Source organism: Lagenorhynchus albirostris, chromosome 5 (assembly GCF_949774975.1).
Source record: "Lagenorhynchus albirostris chromosome 5, mLagAlb1.1, whole genome shotgun sequence".
In the NCBI taxonomy this organism is placed as follows: Eukaryota; Metazoa; Chordata; class Mammalia; order Artiodactyla; family Delphinidae; genus Lagenorhynchus; species Lagenorhynchus albirostris.
In genome coordinates this window covers 75,423,583-75,446,561 of record NC_083099.1, presented here as the reverse complement: position 1 = coordinate 75,446,561, position 22,979 = coordinate 75,423,583, and the positions used below count along the sequence as shown (strand labels likewise).

The 22,979-nt window shown below is 43.2% G+C and overlaps 1 protein-coding gene across 1 annotated transcript in view; it reads right to left on the bottom strand.

The window, feature by feature from the left end:
- Nucleotides 1-295: 295 nt before the first annotated feature.
- MUC13 (mucin 13, cell surface associated) overlaps nt 296-22,979 on the bottom strand; it is a 34,050-nt gene continuing 11,366 nt past the window's right edge. Inside the window, exons 6-12 of the mRNA XM_060149039.1 lie at nt 12,487-12,638; nt 8,579-8,704; nt 8,109-8,238; nt 7,413-7,450; nt 5,728-5,812; nt 3,120-3,321; nt 296-1,538 (exon numbers count right to left, since the gene is read on the bottom strand). Of these exons, the coding sequence (XP_060005022.1) occupies nt 3,120-3,321; nt 5,728-5,812; nt 7,413-7,450; nt 8,109-8,238; nt 8,579-8,704; nt 12,487-12,638 (733 nt within the window). The 3' untranslated portion in view covers nt 296-1,538. The remainder of the gene's footprint in view (nt 1,539-3,119; nt 3,322-5,727; nt 5,813-7,412; nt 7,451-8,108; nt 8,239-8,578; nt 8,705-12,486; nt 12,639-22,979) is intronic.

The following is a 22,979-nucleotide window of genomic DNA, read 5'->3' as shown; positions in this document are numbered from 1 at the left end:
TGGAGCTAGGGGTCGGATCAATCCCACCCAAAATGCTTGGTTGCTTCAAAATGGAAGAGTTGTGGGATATGCCTGGGGAAGCAGCCAAAAATGTCTATTCCATGACAAAAAAAAATTACCTTGGGTAATCCAGCAGCCCCTAATGAGCAGATGTTAATCAATTCGGTTTACCATGTGTCATGTTTGCTATTGAAAGTGAAACTTAACTGCTATGTGCATCACCCAAAGTCCCAAACACAAGGGAGGACCATCTATTAAAGACACTTTATTTGTTACTGCTTATAATTAACAGTCAAGAACAAATAATAACAACAAATAAAAATAACTTGCAAAGAGACCAGACATTAGACATAAACAAGGATACTACTAACATGAAAGAAAGCCTGTGCTGGAGGTGGCTGTCCCCATTCTTAGCTGTGTGTGTGTGTTCGTGACCACGGCTAAGGCTCTGTCCCCAGGGAAGGCTGAGGCTTCGGTGGAATACCTCTGGAGTCTGTATCACGAGGCTGAACGTTTGGATCCAGAGCACAAGCTCCCTCTCTCACCATGAGCCAGTCAGAATGTCTACAATTTCAAAGTGACTTCAAGCTCTTGCTCTAGGGGCTCTGTCTTCACATCCTCTCCTAGGTTCTAAATCTTGGGTAGGGCACGAATTAGAGGAAATGCCCATTTGCTCATTGAGGAGGGGAATCTGAGGATGAAGGTGGGCCCTGGGTACCTTCTCCCTTACTCAGCCTCCAGCCCAGCTTCCTTCTACCTCTGTTCCTCCTTCTCCTGGTCACATTTTTCCCCACTGACTCCCCTACCCACCGGCATTTCAAACCCTCTAGAACGTACCCCTGCAGAGGACATTTCTAGTTCAGGCCTTCTAGTTGACATTAAGAAGGCCCTGGATTGCCAGTAACTGCTCCCAAAAAGCTAAGAGACCTGTCTCTTTTTATCTGTCCTCTTGATTTGAACACAGGTCACAAGTTCCTGGCAGTTCAAGGGTAATGAAATCCCTACATTTGAGGAAAAGAAGGAGCTTCCCTGTTTTAACTTGCCAGAGAATGAACCTCAGCATCTTCAAGGATGGTATGTCCTCCCATCTCCTGGGACCTCCACAGCTGATGTGTAAGAGTCTCCCAGAATACGTCACTTATCTACAGGGTATCAACTCAAAGCAACACTCTTCTAGACTCTTTCAGGAGTGAAAAATCCTGGGGAGCTTCCCTCTAGATAGATAGAATGATTACTGTTGCACAGCCAGGAAAAAAAAAAACCTAACTATTGTACTGATCGGAGCAAATCAACTATCTTAAGTATAGATGCTTACTAATAGCATCTATGTGCATTTAATTTCATAGGTACTTAGTTAGCAAACAAGCTGTATTCATTGCAAACAGTCACAACTTCCATTCAGAGAGGCTGGATGGAAGAGAAATACCAAAGGCCAGACCTTCATGGCTGCTCCCTTCTCCATCAGTCTTTGAAACACTCAAAATAAAAGCTCATACGTTGGGTTGAGGGGCCATGGATGGTTCCAAATTTTTACCGTTCTAGACAAAACGAGAGAGAGAGAAAGAGAGGGGGAAAAAACTCTTAGAAAAGAAGTATTCCAACAGAAACATATGAGAAAATTTAGATTCATAAATGATTAACATTATTGTAATTAATACAATTTGAATACTATTATTCAAATTAGAACCCATCGTGCTGTGTTCTTTATGCATTTGGGCTTATTTGATATTTACTCTCTGAGGTAGGCTTCATTTTAACCATTTCACAGATGAGAAAACAAACCCAGAGAAGTCAAATAACTTGTCTGAGATCACACAGCTCGTAGCAGGAAGGGCCAGGCTGTGAACCCAGGTCTGTCTGATTCTAAATCCCATGCCTGCTCAGCCACTAAAGGGCTTTCTTCAGAGGTTATACTTGAAGTAAGGGCTCCACTGTGGGGAAAGGGAGGTTTGAAATGAGTTCCATGGTTAAGGTTCACCTCAGGTAGGACCAAAGAGAAGTCCATCTCGGCTCTTGCTGGCTAGACCCTGTGTCCGACCCCACACGGCGCATTTTGTGCAAGTCATCCCTTCGTGCACGCATGGAACACTTAGATTCCATGACTGAAGGAAAGCTGATACGTAAAATCAACCGTGGGATTTCAAACTAAAAATAAGTCAGATTTTCCCAGAATATTCAAAGTGCGTTAAGATCCTCAAAGGATGACCCGCTCACCTGGGCCGCCTGCAGAAGCAACGCTCACACACGGGGAGTGGGGATACTGTGCTCCCCTTCCCCGGCCCCTCTACCACCCTCCCGGGTCCCCCCTCTCTTTCAGCCTCTTTATTTTTCTTCTGTCCTGGGGATACCTCACCCCTCCTTCTTTCCCTTTCTCCCCACTCTTCCTCTTTTAAACAAGTCATTTCTCTCCTTTCCTCTCTTCTTCCCCCTCTCTCTTCTCTGGCCACTTTTCCTCTCCCTTCTGTCTTGTCACTCCTCCCCAAGGGAGTCCTCTCTGACAGGCTTTCTCCTTTCAGTATTTCATTTGGTCACACTGAGCAATGCCAGCTACGATTCTCCAAAACAAATCTAACAAGGACAAGCTACTTGCCTTGAAAGTCCTCCCAAGGGAAAGAAAATATTATCGGCCTCACTTGCCTTGTCGCTTTAGAAATTGATCGGGTGGCCTTGTGGTCTGGGGTGGGGCGGGGAGGAAAGGAGAGATCTGCCTTCATGTGGGCTGGCTGGAAAGGATCCACGTAAACAGAACCATGTTTACATCCAACAGTCCTCCCCAGGCCTGCCCTAGGTCCTAGGCCCTTCAGCAGTCTGGGAATTGTCATCACAACCACTGGAGTTGTATCCCAAGAAACATATCATTTAAGGAGACCTCAAGGGCATGTGAATTAAGATTCCTTTTTTAGAGCTGAGGAAATAGATGAACAGATAAATTAAGTGGTGTGTCTAGTCACATAGATGGTCAGTGTTAGGGACCAAGTGGTGGTTACTTTCAATAGCTTTCGATTAAAAAAAAAGTCTACTGGGCAGCCAGGGCTGCTGATGATACAACAGCCAGGTCCCAAGTGGGCCCTGGGGCATTTCACTCTGCAAAGGCAAACAGAAAGCATGCAAAGACTCACCTAATAGTGTGCGTGGGGTATACCGCCCGGGACTACGTAGGGATTCTGTGGCTCACTCTCTCTGGGCAGGTTCATGTTGATCTTAGGGAAGATCCTCCCGTCTGCTCCTAGATTGCTAAAGCCGGTATTCCGCAGTTGCAGATTTTGAAAATTGTCCTCAATCAAGTTCTGTTCTTCCACATTCCTCCTTTTGTTCTTTGAACTGTAATCAGTAACAAGAATTAGGGTCTGACAATGGCAGCAAGTTCCTTGAAGCAAAAGTTAATATTTTTTCTTCAAAATGTTTTGAATTTTTGAAATAATTTCAAATTTACATGTAAGTTACCAAAAACAAGAAAAATTACACAGAGCTCCCATACATCTATCACCCAGATTCCCCGACTGTCAACATTTCTGAACCATTTAAGAATAAGCTGCAGACCTGATGTCCATTACTGGTAATACTTCATTACTTCATTCAGTGTAGATTCCCTAAGTCTCCTCATAAGCTCCATGTAACCATCAAAACCAGAACGTTAACCCTGATCCAACGTTACCATCTAATTCCTCCAGTCCCATTTACATTTTGCTAATAATGTTAGTATTTTTCAGTGTGCTTTTGAATTATTTATGGAAATGGTAATAAAAGTCAAAGAAAACGATGATTTGTGGTACAATTTTTCATTCAGGCAAAGTCAATGTCTACAGAAGCACCTCCGTGAACAAAATGAGTTCAAGGCATAAAGGTCCTAAGGAGAAATAGGAGTTTCCCACGTTGTTCTGTGGGCCCTCAAGGACCTCAAGTGTAGGCATTCAAAGCCAAGTGGATGGACCTGCAGGTGAGGGAGGCACCTGTCCCCCAATTAACTCTGATCATGACCCTTCTCTCCTTCTGGCCTGCAGCAACAGTCCTGCCCTGTTAGAATATGGGTAGTGGGGCCAGAGGCATCCATCATGGCCACAGGGCAGTCCTGGGGTGACTCTCAGACACTGGAACATCAGAAAGGAAGACCCACTCACCTGGTGACCCTGATGGTCAGCCCAGCCCGCCACGGAGTTCCTGCCCTGTGACAGCACTCCCATCTAAGGTAACTGACAAAAGGCTTCCTTCCCTTTGGAATGGGCAAGAAAGTATAATTCTTGGAGAGCTCCCAAGAGTCATCCATCTGTGGCTGAGCAAAGAGCAAACGGGGCTCTGCAGCAGGAAGGGGAACCGAGAACCGAGGCTCTCAAGGGGCACAAGCTCTATCACAGTCCCTGAGGACCCTGGAGACTGGGGCAGTGAGCCGGTCCACTGTGGAGGAAGCAGCCTTGCTCCAAAGTTGAATGTCCTGTCCCCCACACCCCCACCCCTGGAAAAGGGAAAGTCGTGTTCTCAGTTCCCAGCTTGGCATCCTTATAATCAAGTCTCTGGGGAAGAGTTAATATCATAATGGAGTAAAAGAAGAAAAAAAAAGAAACAAAATATTTTAGTAATGTAAACTCTATCCTCTCACATTACAGTGCAAAAAAACCTATTTTGCCAAAATATAAGATATTAGCTAAAGGTAATTTTCAAAAAGTAGCTTTTTTTAAAAAATCAGAGTAGCTCCTCACTTGGCACATTTAGAATGGAATAGATGATAGTATTCCGTCTCTATTAATGGAGGGAACTTTATCTAAATGTTTGTAGAATAAATGAATGGACCCTACTTAAGTTTTTAAGAAGGGCATTTAAGGCACAAGCTGAGAAAAGGCCATGCAGAGGTAATGTTTCTACTTAAAACCCAGGGGACTCAGTTAAGGTGGACGTTAGGCTATTTGCAGCGAGGTCCTGGGCAAGGGAGTGACTTAATGAAAATCATATTTGACAACATCAATGGAGTTAAATACTGCTAACAAAAGAGTGTTTTGTTTTGTTTTGTTTTTGAGCAGATAAAGGTTTATTGCAGGGCCAAGCACATGGGTGGCTTGTGCTCAAAAGAAAACCCCTGGGGCTTCCCTGGTGGCGCAGGGGTTGGGGTTCCGCCTGCCGATGCAGGGGACACAGGTTCGTGCCCTGGTCCGGGAAGATCCCACATGCCGCGGAGCGGCTGGGCCCGTGAGCCATGGCCGCTGAGCCTGCGCGTCCGGAGCCTGTGCTCCGCAACGGGAGAGGCCACAACAGTGAGAGGCCCACATACCACAAAAAAAACAAAAAAACAAAAACAAAAAAAACCCCCTGAACTCCCAAAAGAGTTTTTAATGACATCAGAAAACGGTTGCTATGTCACTTTATAGTATTAAGCAAAAACAAACCTCCACAAAAAAAATTTTAAAGCACAAAAGATACTAAATTACATATATAACATCATTTTAAAAAGTAGCAAAAAACCTGGAAGGATGTAGGCCAAAATGTTGGTTGCTTCAGGGTGGTGGGTTGTGTGGGTGACTTTTTAGTCTGCTCCTTTCCACATTTTCTATTTTCTTCAGTGATCATGGGTAGCTTATAGAATCAGAAGAAAATTCAGGTAAGACAAAAAGGGCAATGGTATTAGAGAGGCCTCGCCTTACTTTTCTTCTCTTGCCCGGGAAAGGCTGGGCGTGTTTGGAAACCAGAGTGTAATGCCGGTGGCACTGTGTCCCAGGAAAGGGACACTTCATCCCATACCTCGCTGAGAAGATGAATGCGATCACCAAGCCGAGAATGAGGATGCCAGCAATGGTGCCCACGATCGTGAGGATCAGCTGAAATGCTGAAAGGGAAAGGAGAAGAGTAGGAACGGCTTCCCCCAAGCAGACTCCCACTGTCTACTGCACAGGTACGTGTGTTCCCAGTGGTTCCTGGCCAAGAGGACAATTGGGCTCTGCTTTCTGACCCTCTTCCAGGACCAGGATGGGTGGGGGGCTCACCTCCTTTAGCCCTCTCTCTGCCCACCCCCAACTGTGTCTTCAGAACCCAATCAAAAGAGGCAACCTTGCCAGATAAAAGAAGTCCATAAGCACAGAGGAGGCCATGGTGGCAGGACCTTCCTGGGCTTTGTCGGGGGGTGAGATCTCATCGGAGGTCCACACTACCTCCTTACCTCTGCTGGTTTGCCTGCCTGCCAGAACGGACTTTGCTGATAAACTAGGGGAACTGGGTTGGAGTTAAATTTGTCACTAACAGAGGAGCTTGATGGAATTGATGAGGGAAGAGACTGGAGGTTCATTACCACCCATTCTCCTCTGGGTCTGCTTGTTTGGTGCTCTTGAAATACAGCTGTGGGGTGGCAGGTAAGTGTAATTTTAACATACACAGCAGATTTCAAACACATAGTATGAAAAAAATGTAAAATATCTCATTAATCATCCTTGTACTGATTGCCCATTGAAATATTATTTTCTATATATTGAGTGAAATAAAATGTTACTAAAATCAACTTCACCTATTCCTCTTTACTTCTTAAAATTTACTCAGAGCTTTTAAAATCTGAAATTAAATCTGAAGCTCGTGTTACGTTTCTATTGGACATTGCTGCTCTAGATCCCTTTGATCCTTTCTGCTACGTGACTGCCATATATGCCACCTCTAACCAGGATGCCAGGGACCATTAAGTCTGGAAAAAACCTCAAAGGTCATCTGATCCGCACTTGTCATTTTATAGGTGTAGACACTGAAAGCCCAGAAGAAAGAAATGACTTAGCAAACCCAGCCTCACAACAAAATACAGTAGAAATTAAAAGCATTTCTTATCACTAACTTTGTGGCTGGCTGGGAGGCTAACAGGAATATTCCCTTCATCTTGGATCATTGATCTTTTAGTTCATTATATAAAATGTAAAATATGAAATCACTTAAAATATACAGTTAGTATTGTCCCAATCTGGTGGGGGTAGGGCCTGGGAGGGAACCAGGCAACTGAATTTATGACAACACATCCCAAATTAGTAAATAGCTCTGAGACAAAAAGATGATTTGAGTATTTGAATATCTGGTTTCTAGTTCTGCTCTACTGTGAACATAAACAGTTTTGGAATATACTGGTCTTTATCCTTTTTAGTAGCAGACAATGCATATTTAATCTAATGTAGGAAATGAATATAATGTTGGGACAAACTTCTCTGGCCTGGGACAAGTGCAGAGACACCAGCCCACCTCTTGGGCTGAGTTCTATTATTTCCCATAACAGAGAGGCTCTGCCCACAACCTAAGGGTGAGCATGGAGTGGCCTGACCCAGAAGACAAACTCCAGGTAGATTTTTCTCTCTCTTTATGAAACAAGCCAGAGACTTTGGGGGACTGAACAGAATTTTGAATGCGGTCAATGTCTGTTTCTTAGAAGCTTATTAACAAAGCAAGACTCTTCTACTCACGGTCTTCACAATCAACTCCGCTGTAGCCAAACGCACACCTAAAATACAAGGAGTAGGAGACCATGGTAAGGAGCCTTGTGGGAGCAGGTCAGAGTTCCCACCCAACCTCCACGTCTTCCTTGCACCTTTCTTTCATTCTCTCCTCCCCGTTCCGTCTCCTCTCTCTCTTTTCTTCCTTACGCTCTCATTCTTCCAGGTGAGTGTCTTTCATGGCACTCTGGAAGGTTGACGGGTTACACAATCCCGTGTGGTTCCATTTGCTACCAACTGAACGCTCCATCTTCTGAGCGCCAGGAGGATTCAGCAGTTTGGGTGAAGCCGAGTCCCAGAGGCATGGAGCTTAGTGGGGCCCCCTCGGGCTGCGAGACCACCTGGCTCGGCCATTTATTTGCTGCCCTGTGAGTGGGGACGTGTCATTTATATTCTCCGAGCTTCAGTTTCCTCACCTGAAAATGGGGAATAAATACATTCCTGACTGTTGTTGTATGAGAAGCATTACCTGCTGTGGTTCCCAGCACACGGAGAATGTTCAAAAACTGATGATGATGATGGTGGTGGTGATGGTGATGCTGTGTACCTACCAACTTATGCCAGCGAACCAACTTCCAGACCCTAAACTCATACATATGTGACAAGCTCTATCCTTTTTGCCTAGTTTCAGCTATGACAAGATGAAGAAGGAGGGATTTCTCTTACGGTTGACAGATCCCATGATCATCTTCCTTATAGTCTGGCAGGCACACGCAGGTAGCGTTCCTGCTGTCCTCCACTAGGCATTGCTTCTTCTTCTGTGTGTTGCAGTCATCAGGACACTTTGGACCCAAAGCTTCAAAAGAGAGTGATTTCTGGGTAATTTTCAGAAACAACCCCTTCAACACCAAAGTGACACATCACAGAATACAATTTTTTCACGTTGCTTTTTCTGGGTAAAACGCGGTGCTCAGTGGCTCTGCACTTGACGTGCGCCCTGTGAAGCGGCATGTGGGCCTCCTCACCAGCTCTTAGCCAAGGCCCTATCCAGGCCCACAGGACTAAAGCCAAAATTCACATCCCTCAGACTCTGAAATGCACATGGAAACTCGAGCAGGAAAGTGTGTACTTTGCAAATGCAAAAGGAGAGAGTGGAGGAGGCACGAAGAACATTTAGAAGCAGGTGGAACACTTACCAACACACAGGGGGATCTGTGGGTTCGGTCTCAGCAGCCCCGGTTTGCACTGACATAGTAAACCACTGGTGCAGTCATCTTGCCCATTCTCTTTCTCACAACCATAATAATCACACCGCTCTTGCCCTAAGAGGCACAAATAATTCAAAGACATATTTAGCAAGACAATATGGATAAGGTAACCTGTGAAAGCACCCCATTCCATTGTCGTTATTGTTGCCTTTTAACACATTTTGGGATTCAACCAATGAAAATCTGAGATTCTGAAATTCAACTCCCCAGGGGATCTCTTCTATAACTATTTCCTTATATTATTCAATTAAAATTAATTCAATCCAGTGCAATGCAATGATGTTCCAAGTCTCTTTTGCACCTACCTCTTTGCTAGGTTCCACAAGGGACACAGTAGCTGCATAAGTTTTGGACCCCATCTTTGGAGAGTTACCTGTTTATACCCTTAGAGAATCGCATCCAGCAACTCGTAATACAGACTTTAAGTACAGTGGGAATTCAGGGGCTCAGGTAGCTAAAGGTAACACCGTGGAGGAGGTGGAAATCCGGCTAAGTCTTGAAAGATAGGGAAGATTTGAACAGTCAAAGGAGAGGCAAGGTCTAAGTGGAGTAAACAAGGCATGAAAAGAAGTAAAGTATTCTTGTCCAGGAGTGATGGAGTAGTACGTGGGCAGGGGAGAGGCAGTGTGGTGAGGAGGAACAAAAGTGAGAACTCGGCTCTACCGTTGATTGGCCGTGGGCTTTTTGTTCAAATGTTTAATTCGTGGTGGGTCCAAGTTCCCTCCATCTATGAAATGGGCTAATGATTCTTGTTTCACATGATTGTTGTGAGAACTGAATGAACTAATGTAAATGCAATTGTCCACTATAAGATACTCAGCAAGTAATCGTTCTTTTGTTCACTCATGGGTATAGCAGGGTTTGAATGTCAGGTTACGGACACTGACTTTTATCCTACAAGCCTGAGAATCCATTGATAGATTCTGAACAGAAGCATGGCATAAGAAAGCCATCTTTTAAGAATGTTAGTCTAGAAGCAGATTGGAAGACATTAGGGACAAAAAGATGAATCTGAGAATAGATTAGGGGGAGAGAATAGGAGCAGGTAGAACAGATATGTGGTTACTCTCTTCTAAACATCCCAAACCTGTAACTAACCTTCCTTCATTACCTGCCATTTGAAAATGCCTCTAAATAAAAACCAGAGAAAGAGATTCTACAACTTTTGACACAGAAAAGAGAATCTGTCTTTGCAGCAGAAGCAAGAGAGCAGGAAAAAGTGTTTTTCTCTAAAAGTTCTGAGATCTCCCTTCCATGTGCTGGGCGGCTCATGCTCCTGTGGCCATCTCTAGCTGGCATCATTTGGTAATCTGTTAATGTACCTAAGAGCACATGCCTGGTCTCAGAGTGGAGAGATGCTGAGAAGAGTTGTCCAAAAAAAGAGCAATTCTTAGCCCTGAGACCAGATGGTTTCAAGTCTTCCAGGGCTCAGAACCAAGGCAGTTACTAAGTAGAGCCGAATGAGAGAATTGCAAGGGTCCCCAACTTTATTTTGAAGACTGCACTGGTTATTTTCATCTGACAACCACTTGGAGTGGTCAGTCCCCATGCTGATGGGGATCCTCAACTTCCTCACACTTGCTAGAAGTCTCATTCAGCCCAAAGCAGAGCATATGATAAGGTTTTTGTCTTGCCTTGCTGACAGTTTCATCTTCTGGAGGTAGAGGTTCTGACGGCATGAATTGCTACTCTGGACCAAATTCTGACCCTGAGGAGAAATTTATTCGCAGGTAGAAGTGATGAGTCCCTTGGGAGACAAGGACCAAGTGACAGCCAGAAAGAGAAGTATGACTTTGAGAGTAAATATTGCAATGTTCAAAAAGGATAAGGTGTAGTTCCATGGCATGAGACTCTGGAAGATGAAAACAGTTCAGGAAAGTAAGAAGCTCTGAAAATGTAATTCTAACTGTGCAGCTGCAAATGATCCCAACAAGCTGTAAAAAAAAAAAAAAGGGAGAGGGCCAGGTAATATAAGAAACTGGCTCTGCACTTGACGTGCGCCCTGTGAAGCGGCATGTGGGCCTCCTCACCAGCTCTTAGCCAAGGCCCTATCCAGGCCCACAGGACTAAAGCCTTTGGTTTGCAAAGGATGCTCTCAGATGAGAGACATGAAATATAAAAAGAAGATCCCATAACCAAAGATGGAATATTAAAAGTGTGACAGAGACAGTCTAGAGTCCCAAATGAGCTCAGGCTTGCCACAAACAAAACCCAAAACAACAACAGCAACAAAAATCCAACAACAAAGAGCAAAGGGTTAAAAATAAAAAATGGGCAAATGAATGAAAGGGTGTATACGTTTTCCATGTTACAGGCGCTCATGGAAAGGCCAGGCCTGGTTGGTGTAATGTTGATGAATGACAGGAGAAAAACAGAATGGCTTCAGAACAATTTTTCTCCAGTCTTGCCAGGAAATAATACTTGGATGGAAAAGAGTTGAATGGACATTGCTAAAGGGACCCATGGAGCGGGTACAGTGCAGGGGAACCCCCATCTTTTCTAAAAGAATTTTAAGTGTTTTATTCCAGAGCATTTACATTCCAGGTCCTGAGAGAACAGTGATCATCTGTGAAATCTCGAAAAAGAGAGAAGGTGCTAGAAAACTATAAATGAACAGAATTTGATTATATTTTCAAAAAGAGAAATAAGTTTTGCAAACTAGGACATGGAGGTTACAATATGCAAAAAGCAAAAATTTAAGAGACTAAAGAAGGAGTCGCAGAAGGATCAAAATGAAAGATGAGGAAGGCAGAATGGGATCAGGAGAATGGTGAGTGGAGGTTCAGAGAGAAGAGGACTTCAGGAATGGGAGGATACTAGTACCAAATGTTACAGAAAAGTCAGATAAGTTGTGTCTCAACAGAGGCCTTTGGGTTTGGCAACCAGGACTGAGAACCAGTCGCACAGAGCTGCCCCCAGGGCTGGCCTTGGACACCTCTGAGATGAGGAACTCCTGATGACTGCTGTGGTGATTGAAGTAATAGTGCCAGTTTATTCCTGCCTTCCTGTGTCCATGCCCCTTCGTAGGGCCTGCCACACTGTGCTTTGTCATGTGAATTGCTTTGGCCGTCAGGACAGTTGTAAATATAACATTAGCAGAGAGTGAGAAGCACCTGTGTACTGAAATGTGCCCTCTTGCTGCTCTTGAAACCCTTTTGGACTAACCTGCTGGAGGAAGGGAGATCATGTGGAGCAGAGACAAACTGTCCAGCTGAGCCATCTTAGATCAGTCAGCCCTCAGCTGATCTACCCGGCAGCTAATGGCCGATGCTTAAGTGAGCCAAGCAGAGATCAGCCGAGCCCCGCCTAGATGAGCAGAACTGCCCAGGTAAGCCCAGCCCAAATTCTGACCCACAGAATTATAGCGTTATAATAAATAAAGGGTTGTTGTTCAGGCCACTAAGATTTGGGGTGTTTGTAACACAGTAAAAATGAATTGTTAACAGCTGTCCTGTGGGGGGGTTGTGTCGGCCTAAAGGGGAAACAGTATAGATAAAACTTTCTATAGCATTCGGAAAGCTAAAACTTGGTATACAGCCCTCTTGTTTCTCCTTTCTTCATCTTTCCTGGTCCAGAGGCTATTTGTCCAAGACTGCCTTCCAAGAAGAGGAACAAACTAGTCAGTCTGATGACTTGGGGGATGGTTATAAAGGAGCAGAAGCCAAATGACAGGGGAAACGGAGGGAGGAAGAAAGGACAGATTCAAAGGAAACTGGGAGATGTCCGTGGATTCAATTATCCAGTGCTTCTGGCCCCCTTCAAACATATAATAGAAAAATTTGTGAAAAGTAGATAGTTCTTCAGGTAATCGTCGTATAAAATTATTTCATACTTACTGATGTATCCTGTAAACTCAGTTGCACTGTGTTCAATTGCTCTTTCAATGGCACGCGATACGGTTTCTTCAGTTTGTTTTGTAGTTTCCATAAAAATGTTTACTACCGCTATGGCAACAGTATGCATTGCAGATCTTGCTGAAGGAGATGTGCTAAAAATGAAATGAATCCATCACTTGATGAATTGAACTGAAGCGTCAACAAATTGGTCTTCACAGCAGAAGCAAGAAGAAATATAATTCTGCAGCCTTTGGAAGGAAAACCACATTCACAGAAAGACAGACAAAATGAAAAGGCAGAGGACATTGTACCAGATGAAAGAACAAGACAAAACCCCAGAAAAACAACTAAATGAAGTGGAGATAGGCAACCTTCCAGAAAAAGAATTCAGAATAATGATAGTGAAGATGATCCAGTACCTAGGAAAAAGAATGGAGGCAAAGATCAAGAAGATGCAAGAAATGTTTAACAAAGACCTAGAAGAATTAAGAACAAAAACTTAGAAGAATTAAAGAACAAACAAACAGAGATGAACAATATAATAACTGAACTGAAAAATACACTAGAAGGAATCAATAGCAGAAAAACTGAGGCAGAAGAACAGGTAAGTGACCTGGAAGACAGAATGGTAGAATTCACTGCCACAGAACAGAATAAAGAAAAAAGAATGAAAAGAAATGAAGACAGCCTAAGAGACCTCTGGGACATTAAACACAACAACATTTGCATTATAGGGGTTCAAGAAGGAGAAGAGAGAGAGAAAGGACCAGAGAAAATATTTGAAGAGATTATAGTCAAAAACTTCCCTAACATGGGAAAGGAAATAGCCAGGTCCAGGAAGTGAAGAGACTCCCATACAGGATAAACACAAGGAGAAACATGCTGAGACACATAGTAATCAAACTGACAAAAATTAAAGACAAAGAAAAATTATTGAAAGCAGCAAGGGAAAAATGACAAATAACATACAAGGGAACTCCCATATAAGGTTAACAGCTGATTTCTCAGCAGAAACTCTACAAGCCAGAAGGGAGTGGCATGATATATTTAAAGTGATGAAAGGGAAGAACCTACAACCAAGATTACTCTACCTGGCAAGGATCTCATTCAGATTCAATGGAGAAATCAAAAGCTTTACAGACAAGCAAAACCTAAGAGAACTCAGCACCACCAAACCAGCTCTACAACAAATGCTAAAGGAACTTCTCTAACTGGGAAACACAAGAGAAGAAAAGGACCTACAAAAACAAACCCAAAACCATTAATAAAATGGTAATAGGAACATACATAATTACCTTAAACATGAATGGATTAAATGCTTCAACCAAAAGACACAGGCCTGCTGGATGGATACAAAAACAAGACCCATATATATGCTGTCTACAAGAGACCCACTTCAGACCTACGGACACGTACAGACTGAAAGTGAGGAGATGGAAAAAGATATTCCATGCAAATGGAAATCAAAAGAAAGCTGGAGTAGCAATGTTCATATCAGATAAAATAGACTTTAAAATAAAGAACGTTACAAGAGACAAGGAAGGACAATACATAATGATCAAGGGATCAGTCCAAGAAGATATAACAATTATAAATATATATGCACCCAACATAGGAGCACCTCAATACATAAGGCAACTGCTAACAGCTCTAAAAGAGGGAATTGACAGCAACACAGTCATAGTGGGGGACTTTAACACCTTACTTACACCAATGGACAGATCATCCAGAGAGAAAATTAATAAGGAAACATAAGCTTTAAATGATACTATAGACCAGATAGATTTAATTGATATTTATAGGACATTCCATCCAAAAAGAGCAGACTACACTTTCTTCTCAAGTGCACACGTAACATTCTCCAGGACTGATCACATCTTGGGTCACAAATCAAGCTTTGGTAAACTTAAGAAAACTGAAATCATATGAAGCATCTTTTCTGACCACAAATGCTATGAGATTAGAAATCAATTACAGGGGGAAAAAATGTAAAAAACACAAACACATGGAGGCTAAACAATATGTTACTAAATAACTGAGAGATCACTGAAGAAATCAAAGAGGAAATTTAAAAATACCTAAAGACAAACTACAATGAAAACACGACAATCCAAAACCTATGGGATGCAGCAAAAGCAGTTCTAAGAGGGAAGTTTATAGCAATACAAGCCTACCTCAAGAAGCATCTCAAATAAACAACCAAAGGTGTAACCTTACACCTTACACCTAAAGGAACTAGAGAAAGAAGAACAAACAACACCCAAAGTTAGTAGAAGGAAAGAAATCATAAAGATTAGAGCAGAAATAAATGAAATAGAAACAAAGAAAACAATAGCAAAGATCAATAAAACTAAAAGCTGGTTCTTTGAGAAGATAAACAAAATTGATAAACCTTTAGCCAGACTCATCAAGAAAAAGAGGGAGCTTCCCTGGTGGCACAGTGGTTGAGAGTCCACCTGCCGATGCAGGGGACATGGGTTCGTGCCCCGGTCCGGGAAGATCCCACATGCCACGGAGCAGCTGGGCCCATGAGCCATGGCCGCTGACCTGCGCGTCCGGAGCATGTGCTCCACAATGGGAGAGGCCACAACAGTGAGAGTCCCATGTACGGCAAAAAAGAAAAAAAAAAAAAGAAAAAGAAAAAGAGGGAAAGGACTCAAATCAGTAAAATTAGAAAGGAAAAAGGAGAAGTTAGAACAGACACCGCAGAAATACAAAGCATCCTAAGAGACTACTACAAGCAACTCTATGCCAGTAAAATGGACAACCTGGAAGAAATGGACAAATTCTTAGAGAAGTATAACCTCCCAGGACTGAACCAGGCAGAAACAGAAAATATGAACAGACCAATCACAAGTAATGAAATTGAAACTGTGATTAAAAATCTTCCAACAGCACCGCGATGAAGAGTGGCCCCCACTTGCCACAACTAGAGAAAGTCCTCGCACAGAAATGAAGACCCAACACAGTCAAAAATAAATAAGTAAATAAATAAAAAGCCAAGCATTTGAAGCCCTTTAAAAAATAAATAAATAAATAAAAATAAAAAAATAAAAAAATAAATCTTCCAACAGGGCTTCCCTGGTGGCGCAGTGGTTGAGAGTCCGCCTGCCGATGCAAGGGACGCGTGTTTGTGCCGCGGTCCATGAGGATCCCACATGCTGCGGAGCGGCTGGGCCCATGAGCCATGGCCACTGAGCCTGCGTGTCCGGAGCCTGTGCTCCACAATGGGAGGGGCCACAGCCATGAGAGGCCCACGTACTGCAAAAAAAAAAAAAAAAAAAAATCTTCCAACAAACAAAAGTCCAGGACCAGATGGCTTCACAGGTGAATTCTCTCAAACTTTTAGAGAAGAGCTAACACCCATCCTTCTCAAACTCTTCCAAAAAATTGCAGAGGAAGGACCACTCCCAAACTCATTCTATGAGGCCACCATCACCCTGATACCAAAACCAGACAAAGATCCTACAAAAAAAGAAAATGACAGACCAATATCACTGATGAATATAGATGCAAAAATCCTCAACAAAATACTAGCAAACAGAATCCAACAACACATTAAAAGGATCATACACCATGATCAAGTGGGATTTATCCCAGGGATGCAAGATTCTTCAATATATGCAAATCAATCAATGTGATACACCATATTAACAAATTGAAGAATAAAAACCATATGATCATCTCAATAGATGCAGAAAAAGCTTTTCACAAAATTCAACACCCATTTATGATAAACACTCTCCAGAAAGTGGGCAGAGAGGGAACCTACCTCAACATAATAAAGGCCATATACGACAAACCCACAGCAAACAACATTCTCAATGGTGAAAAACTGAAAACATTTCCTCTAAGATCAGGAAAAAGACAATGATGTCCCCTCTCACCGTTATTATTCAGCATAGCTTTGGAAGTCCTAGCCACAGCAATCAGAGAAGAAAAAGAAATAAAAGGAATACAAATTGGAAAAGAAGAAGTAAAACTCTCACTGTTTGCAGATGACATGATACTATACATAGAGAATCCTAAAGATGCCACCAGAAAACTACTAGAGCTAATCAATGAATTTGGTATAGTCGCAGGATACAAAATTAATGCACAGAAATCTCTGGCATTCCTATACACTAATGATGAAAAATCTGAAAGAGAAATTAAGGAAACACTCCCATTTACCATTGCAACAAAAATAATAAAATGCCTAGGAATAAACCTACCTAGAGAGACAAAAGACCTGTAGACAGAAAACTGTAAACACTGATGAAAGAAATTAAAGATGATACCAACAGAAGGAGAGATATACCAAGTTCTTGGATTGGAAGAATCAATATTGTGAAAATGACTATACTACCCAAAGCAATCTACAAGTTCAATGCAATCCCTATCAAATTACCAATGGCATTTTTTACAGAACTAGGACAAAAAATCTTAAATTTTGTAGGGAGACACAAAATACCCCAAACAGCCAAATCAGTCTTGAAGGAAAAAAACAGAGCTGGAGGAATCAGACTTCCTGACTTCAGACTATACTACAAAGCTACAGTAATCAAGACAACATGGTACTGGCACAAAAACAGAAACATAGATCAATGGAACAAGATAGAAAGCCCAGAGATAAACCCATGCACCTATGGTCAATTAATCTATGACAAAGGAGGCAAGAATATACAATGGAGAAAAGACAGTCTCTTCAATAAGTGGTGCTGGGAAAACTGTAGAGCTACATGTAAAAGAATGAAATTAGAACACTCCATGACACCATACACAAAAATAAACTCAAAATGGATTCGAGACCTAAATGTAAGCCCAGACACTATAAAACTCTTAGAGGAAAACATAGGAAGAACGCTCTTTGACATACATCACGGCAAGACTTTGTTTGATCTATCTCCTAAGGTAATGGAAATAAAATAAAAAATAAACAGGGGCTTCCCTGGTGGCGCAGTGGTTGAGAGTCCGCCTACCGATGCAGGGGACACGGGTTCATGCCCCGGTCCAGGTAGATCCCACATGCCGCGGAGCAGCTGGGCCCGTGAGCCATGGCTACTGAGCCTGCGCATCCGGAGCTTATGCTCCGCAACGGGAGAGGCCGCAACAGTGAGAGGCCCGCGTACCGCAAAAACAAAAAACAAACAAACAAAAAAATAAACAAATGGGACCTAATGAAACTTAAAAGTTTTTGCAAGCAAAGGAAACTACAAACAAGATGAAAAGACAATCCTCAGAATAGGAGAAAATATTAGCAAATGAATCAACAGACAAAGGATTAATCTCCAAAATATATAAACAGCTCATGCGGCGTAATATTAAAAACACAAACAACCCAATCAAAAAATGGGCAGAAGACCTAAATAGACATTTCTCCAAAGAAGACATACAGATCGCCAAGAAGCACATGAAAAGATGCTCAACATCACTAATTATTAGAGAAATGCAAATCAAAACTACAATGAGGTATCACCTCACACAAGTTAGAATGGGCATCATCAGAAAAGCTACAAACAACAAATGCTGGAGAGGGTGTGAAGAAAAGGGAACCCTCTTGCACTGTTGGTGGGAATGTAAATTGATATAGCCACTATGGAGAACAGTATAGAGGTTTCTTAAAAAACTAAAAATAAAATTACCATATGACCCAGCAATCCCACTACTGGGCATATACCCTGAGAAAACCATAATTCAAAAAGACACATGCACCTCAATGTTCATTGCAGCACTATTTACAATAGCCAGGTCATGGAAGCAACCTAAATGCCCATCGACAGACAAATGGATAAAGAAGTTGTGGTACATATGTACAATGGAATATTACTCAGTCATAAAAAGGAATGAAAGTGGGTCATTTGTAGAGAAGTGGATGGATCTAGAGACTGTCATACAGAGTGAAGTAAGTCAGAAAGAGAAAAACAAGTATCCTATATTAACGCACATATGTGGAACCTAGAAAAAATGGTACAGATGAACCAGTTTGCAGGGCAGAAATAGAGACACAGATGTAGAGAACAAACGTATGGACACCAAGGGGGGAAACTGGAGGGGGTGGTGGTGGTGGGATGAATTGGGAGATTTTGATTGATATATATACACTACTATGTATAAAATAGATAACTAATAAGAACCTGCTGTATAAAAAATAAATAAAATTCCAAAAAGAAAAAAAAAAAATGGTCTTCAGACCTCCCAGACTCTCAGATCTCTCAGCACTAGTCCCTACCCATTGTTTTGTTTTTTGGGTTTTTTTGCGGTACACGGGCCTCTCACTGTTGTGGCCTCTCCCATTGCGGAGCACAGGCTCCGGACGCGCAGGCCCAGCGGCCATGGCTCACGGGCCCAGCCGCTCCGCCGCACGTGGGATCCTCCCGGACTGGGGCACGAACCCGCGTCCCCTGCATCGGCAGGCGGACTCTCAACCACTGCGCCACCAGGGAAGCCCCCCACCCATTGTTTTATACCCACCGTTGAGGTTCACATAGGGAGGCATGGGGTTGCCATAAGATGGCCATTTATAGGCCTAGAGATCTGTATTCGGCATGCATTCGGAGGAAATCTAGGGCTATAGCAAGGTCTTGTTGGAAGATACTTAGAAAAATTGTGGACAATCATTTTTAGGATTAAGGAGCCTGGAGTGAACCAGAAGTAGAATAAGTGATATCTGAAACAGTAAGCTGTCACTTTCTGCAGAAAGTCAAGAGTAGGTCTCTTGATGAGCTGTAAAAATCTCAATTTGTGCTTTGAGAGAGACAGAGGGGTGTGTGTTCCTCCCTGTGCACAGAGAGAACAGTAATCAACCATACAGAGTCTGCATCATTCCAAGAAAGGGCCCAGGAAGCCAGAAGTCAGCTTCAAAGTGTGTGTGTGTGTGTGTGTGTGTGTGTGTGTGTGTGTGTGTGTGTGTGTGTGTGTGTGTGTGTGTGTGTGTGTGTGTGTGTGAGATTGGATCTGGGCACACCTGACCCAGAGGAGAACTGATCCCAAGGAAGGATGGGGCGATGAGAAGCATCAGAATATAATACCAAATCCCATCACCAGATACTAAGTGCTTGCTACGAGCAAGACATCATAAGAATCTCTCTAATCAGCGCTGCAACTTGGGGCCCTGAGATCAGCTGTACCAAGTTCTAATTCTTTCATTATCCAAAAAAGAATCAAGTGATACAACCACTGAGAGAGAAAAAAAAGGACTTTAAAAAACTTCCTGCCATTCGCCCAGCGGTGGGTGGTTGCCACAGCTGGTTTAGGTCCCCGACCACTGGGCCCCCTTGTCAGGAGGAGGCAGCCTCCGGGCTGGGGAGAAGGCACTGCCACCTCGGGCGGCCAACGTGGTCCCCCGGGACAGTGCACTTCCTGGCCTCGGTTCCCCGCTGAGTTCAGTTTCCGGGGTTCAGGCCCGACTCCCCTTCCTGGTCTCTCTTCTCTCGCTGGGCCGGTTTATCAGGAGAAGATTGTTTTCCAGGGCTAGAAACTGGACTTCTGATGTTGTTTGACCCAGGGGCAGCAATAGCAAGCAACGTGATTTCAAAGCTGGGCTCAGCTTTTGTTTCTTCCCTCTTGTAATCACAAAACCCATTTCGGACCAGGAATTCCAATCATGTCTATGATGGTGGTGAGAAAGAAGGTGACACGGAAATGGGAGAAACTCCTAGGCAGGAACATCTTCTGTTGTGATGGCCGCGTGATGATGGCCCGGCAAAAGGGCATCTTCTATTTGACCCTCTTCCTCATCCTGGGGATGTGTACACTCTTCTTCGCCTTTGAATGCCGCTACCTGGCTGTCCAGCTGTCTCCTGCCGTCCCTGTGTTTGCTGCCATGCTCTTCCTTTTCTCCATGGCTACACTGTTGGGGACCAGCTTCAGTGATCCTGGAGTGATCCCTCGGGCCCTCCCAGATGAAGCAGTTTCACAGAAATGGAGATAGAAGGAAAGGGACTTCCCTGGTAGCACAGTGGTTAAGAATCTGCCTGCCAATGCAGGGGACACGGGTTCGAGCCCTGGTCCGGGAAGATCCCACATGCTGTGGAGCAACTAAGCCCGTGTGCCACAACTACTGAGCCTGCGCTCTAGAGCCCGTGAGCCACAACTACTGAAGCCCACACGACTAGAGCCCATGCTCTGCAGCAAGAGAAGCCACTGCAGTGAGAAGCTCACGCACCGCAACAAAGAGTAGCCCTTGCTCGCCACAACTAGAGAAAGCCCATGTGCAGCAATGAAGACCCAATGCAGCCAAAAAAAATAAATAAAAATTTATTTTAAAAAAAAAGAGTAGAAGGAAATATACCAAAATGCATAAATATCCCTGAGTTGAGAGACCGTCGGTCATTTTTTTGTCTTCTATTCATATTTTCTGTTTTTTCCAAATTTTTTACAGTAAGCATATATTACTCTTATTTTTAAATAATTGTTTTTCTGATTCTAAATATTACCAGTCTTTTTTCATGCATATATTTTATTTTTGCAAGGTAAAATCCTTTATGCATGCTTCTTTTTAGCGTACATTTTCATTTTTCAGTATGTTGTGAATATTTTCCTGTCATCATTTAAAATGTGTACATCATTTGAAATGGCTGCATAATATTCCATCCCATGCATGTATCATAATGTACTTAATCAACCTCCTATTATGATACTGAGGTTATTTTCAGTCTTTCACTATTAAAAGGGACGTCTGTGACCAAAAAACTCCAAAAAACAACAACAACAACAAAAACTTCTTCCCTCTCTGATTTGTGGCTGTGTGTTTTTAAGACTCAGGATATATATTTTCCTGTCCAATTGTTTTCCTATACTCCTTTCTGACTTTTGAAGAAATAGAGAAGCTTGAAAACATAGCCAGCCTACTTAGATAATGTTCACAGCCATGTGGGTTCTGCAGAACAATCCAGAAAATCCAAAACATGAACCAAATTCTGTTTTTAGGAATGATCACCTCAAAAGGGAGTCCAAAAGCAAAATGGGCTTCAGAGTTCTAATTTAACATTTCCTATCATGATTGGTTCATGATGGGATTTGGAGGTGACAGTGGAAGGTATAGGGCAGTGAGAAAGGGGTACTTGATACAAGCTTTCTTTATCTGTTGAAAGATGACCAGAGATCTATGGTATAATTTTGCAGCGGGGCTAGGAAAGAAATGCCATCCATAATGCATTCATTTAAAGAACCTGCTAGCATACTCTCCAATTCAGGAGACAAGACATGACACTTACAGAACAGTTCAAGGAAATGATGGAGCGGTCGTGTTCTTAAGTGACAAAAAGGTGTAGTATAAATGACTAGAGCACTAGCCTCTGAGTTAAGAGCCCAGAGATCTAGACCCAGGATAGCCACCATCTTTTGTGGTCCAAGACCAGTCCCAGCTTCCCTCAGCCTGAGTGTCCTCCTCTGTCCAAAGAGAGATTTGAATGTTAGAGAAATTCTGAGGATCCTTCCAATTCCAACATTTGGACAGTAAATAAAGAGCTTGGGGATTCAGAGGAGAGAGCACTGGTATGGAGCCTAAGAAATGCCTTCTGAGGTGAGACTGAGGTCTATTTGCCTGCCATGGCCCCCTTGCTGGGGGAGTCGCCCCTGTCAGGACACTGAGCTCACAGGTAAGGGGTTGCCTCCAAAACTCCCCTTCCAGTAACTCCTTAAGAACGGAAGGAGTGCCACAGTTTCCCCAAGTGACTCTGTGGGACCAGCTCTCCATCATACTTGCAGGGTCCCATATTCTGGAAGGGAAACAGAAGGGGAACTAACTTGTTGAAACTGACTATGTGCCAGGCACTTTGCACAGGGAATCTTTCCAAAGGTATCTCATTTACTCCTCCCAGGGTTCTGGGGAGGTTGATCAGATTATCCTAGTTATAGAGATGAGGCAACAAAAGTTCAGAGAGGTTAAAATGCCTACCCAGTCACACAGCAATAATGTGCCAAGGCAGGGATCCAAGCATAGATTTACACCTCATTGTTCCTGTTTTTATCCAGTCATCCTGATGCATGAACTCCCTGTTGTCCCCTAAATCAAACCTAATGTCCTTCAACAATGCATAGACCTTCAGGAGTCTGCTGTACCTCCAGCTTCCAGCCTGTGTGTTGGGGCCCAGCCTCTCTGCCTGCTGCTTGCACCATGCCTCCCATTAAGCTGCCTGCCAGCCTTCTGGCTACCCAACACATGTGCACCTTGCTCACCGCCAAGATCAAAACTCACCACTTTTAGGAGGTCTTCTCTGAATTCACATATCTAAATATATATAGTATGTTTTTCCACAAAGGACTTGACAAAGTTTATAAAGATAGATGCAATAGTAAAACCATAAAATATAAATACATTAAAGCTGCTTTTTCTGCATGGTTCTGTTCACCTTAGAGCAGTGGTCCCCAGCGTTTTTGGCGCCAGGGACCGGTTTCATGGAAGACAATTTTTCCACCAATAGGGGCGGGGATGGTTCAGACAGTAATTCGAGCCACGGGGAGCCATGGGGAGCCGTGGGGAGCCGTGGGGAGCCATGGGGAGTGGCAGA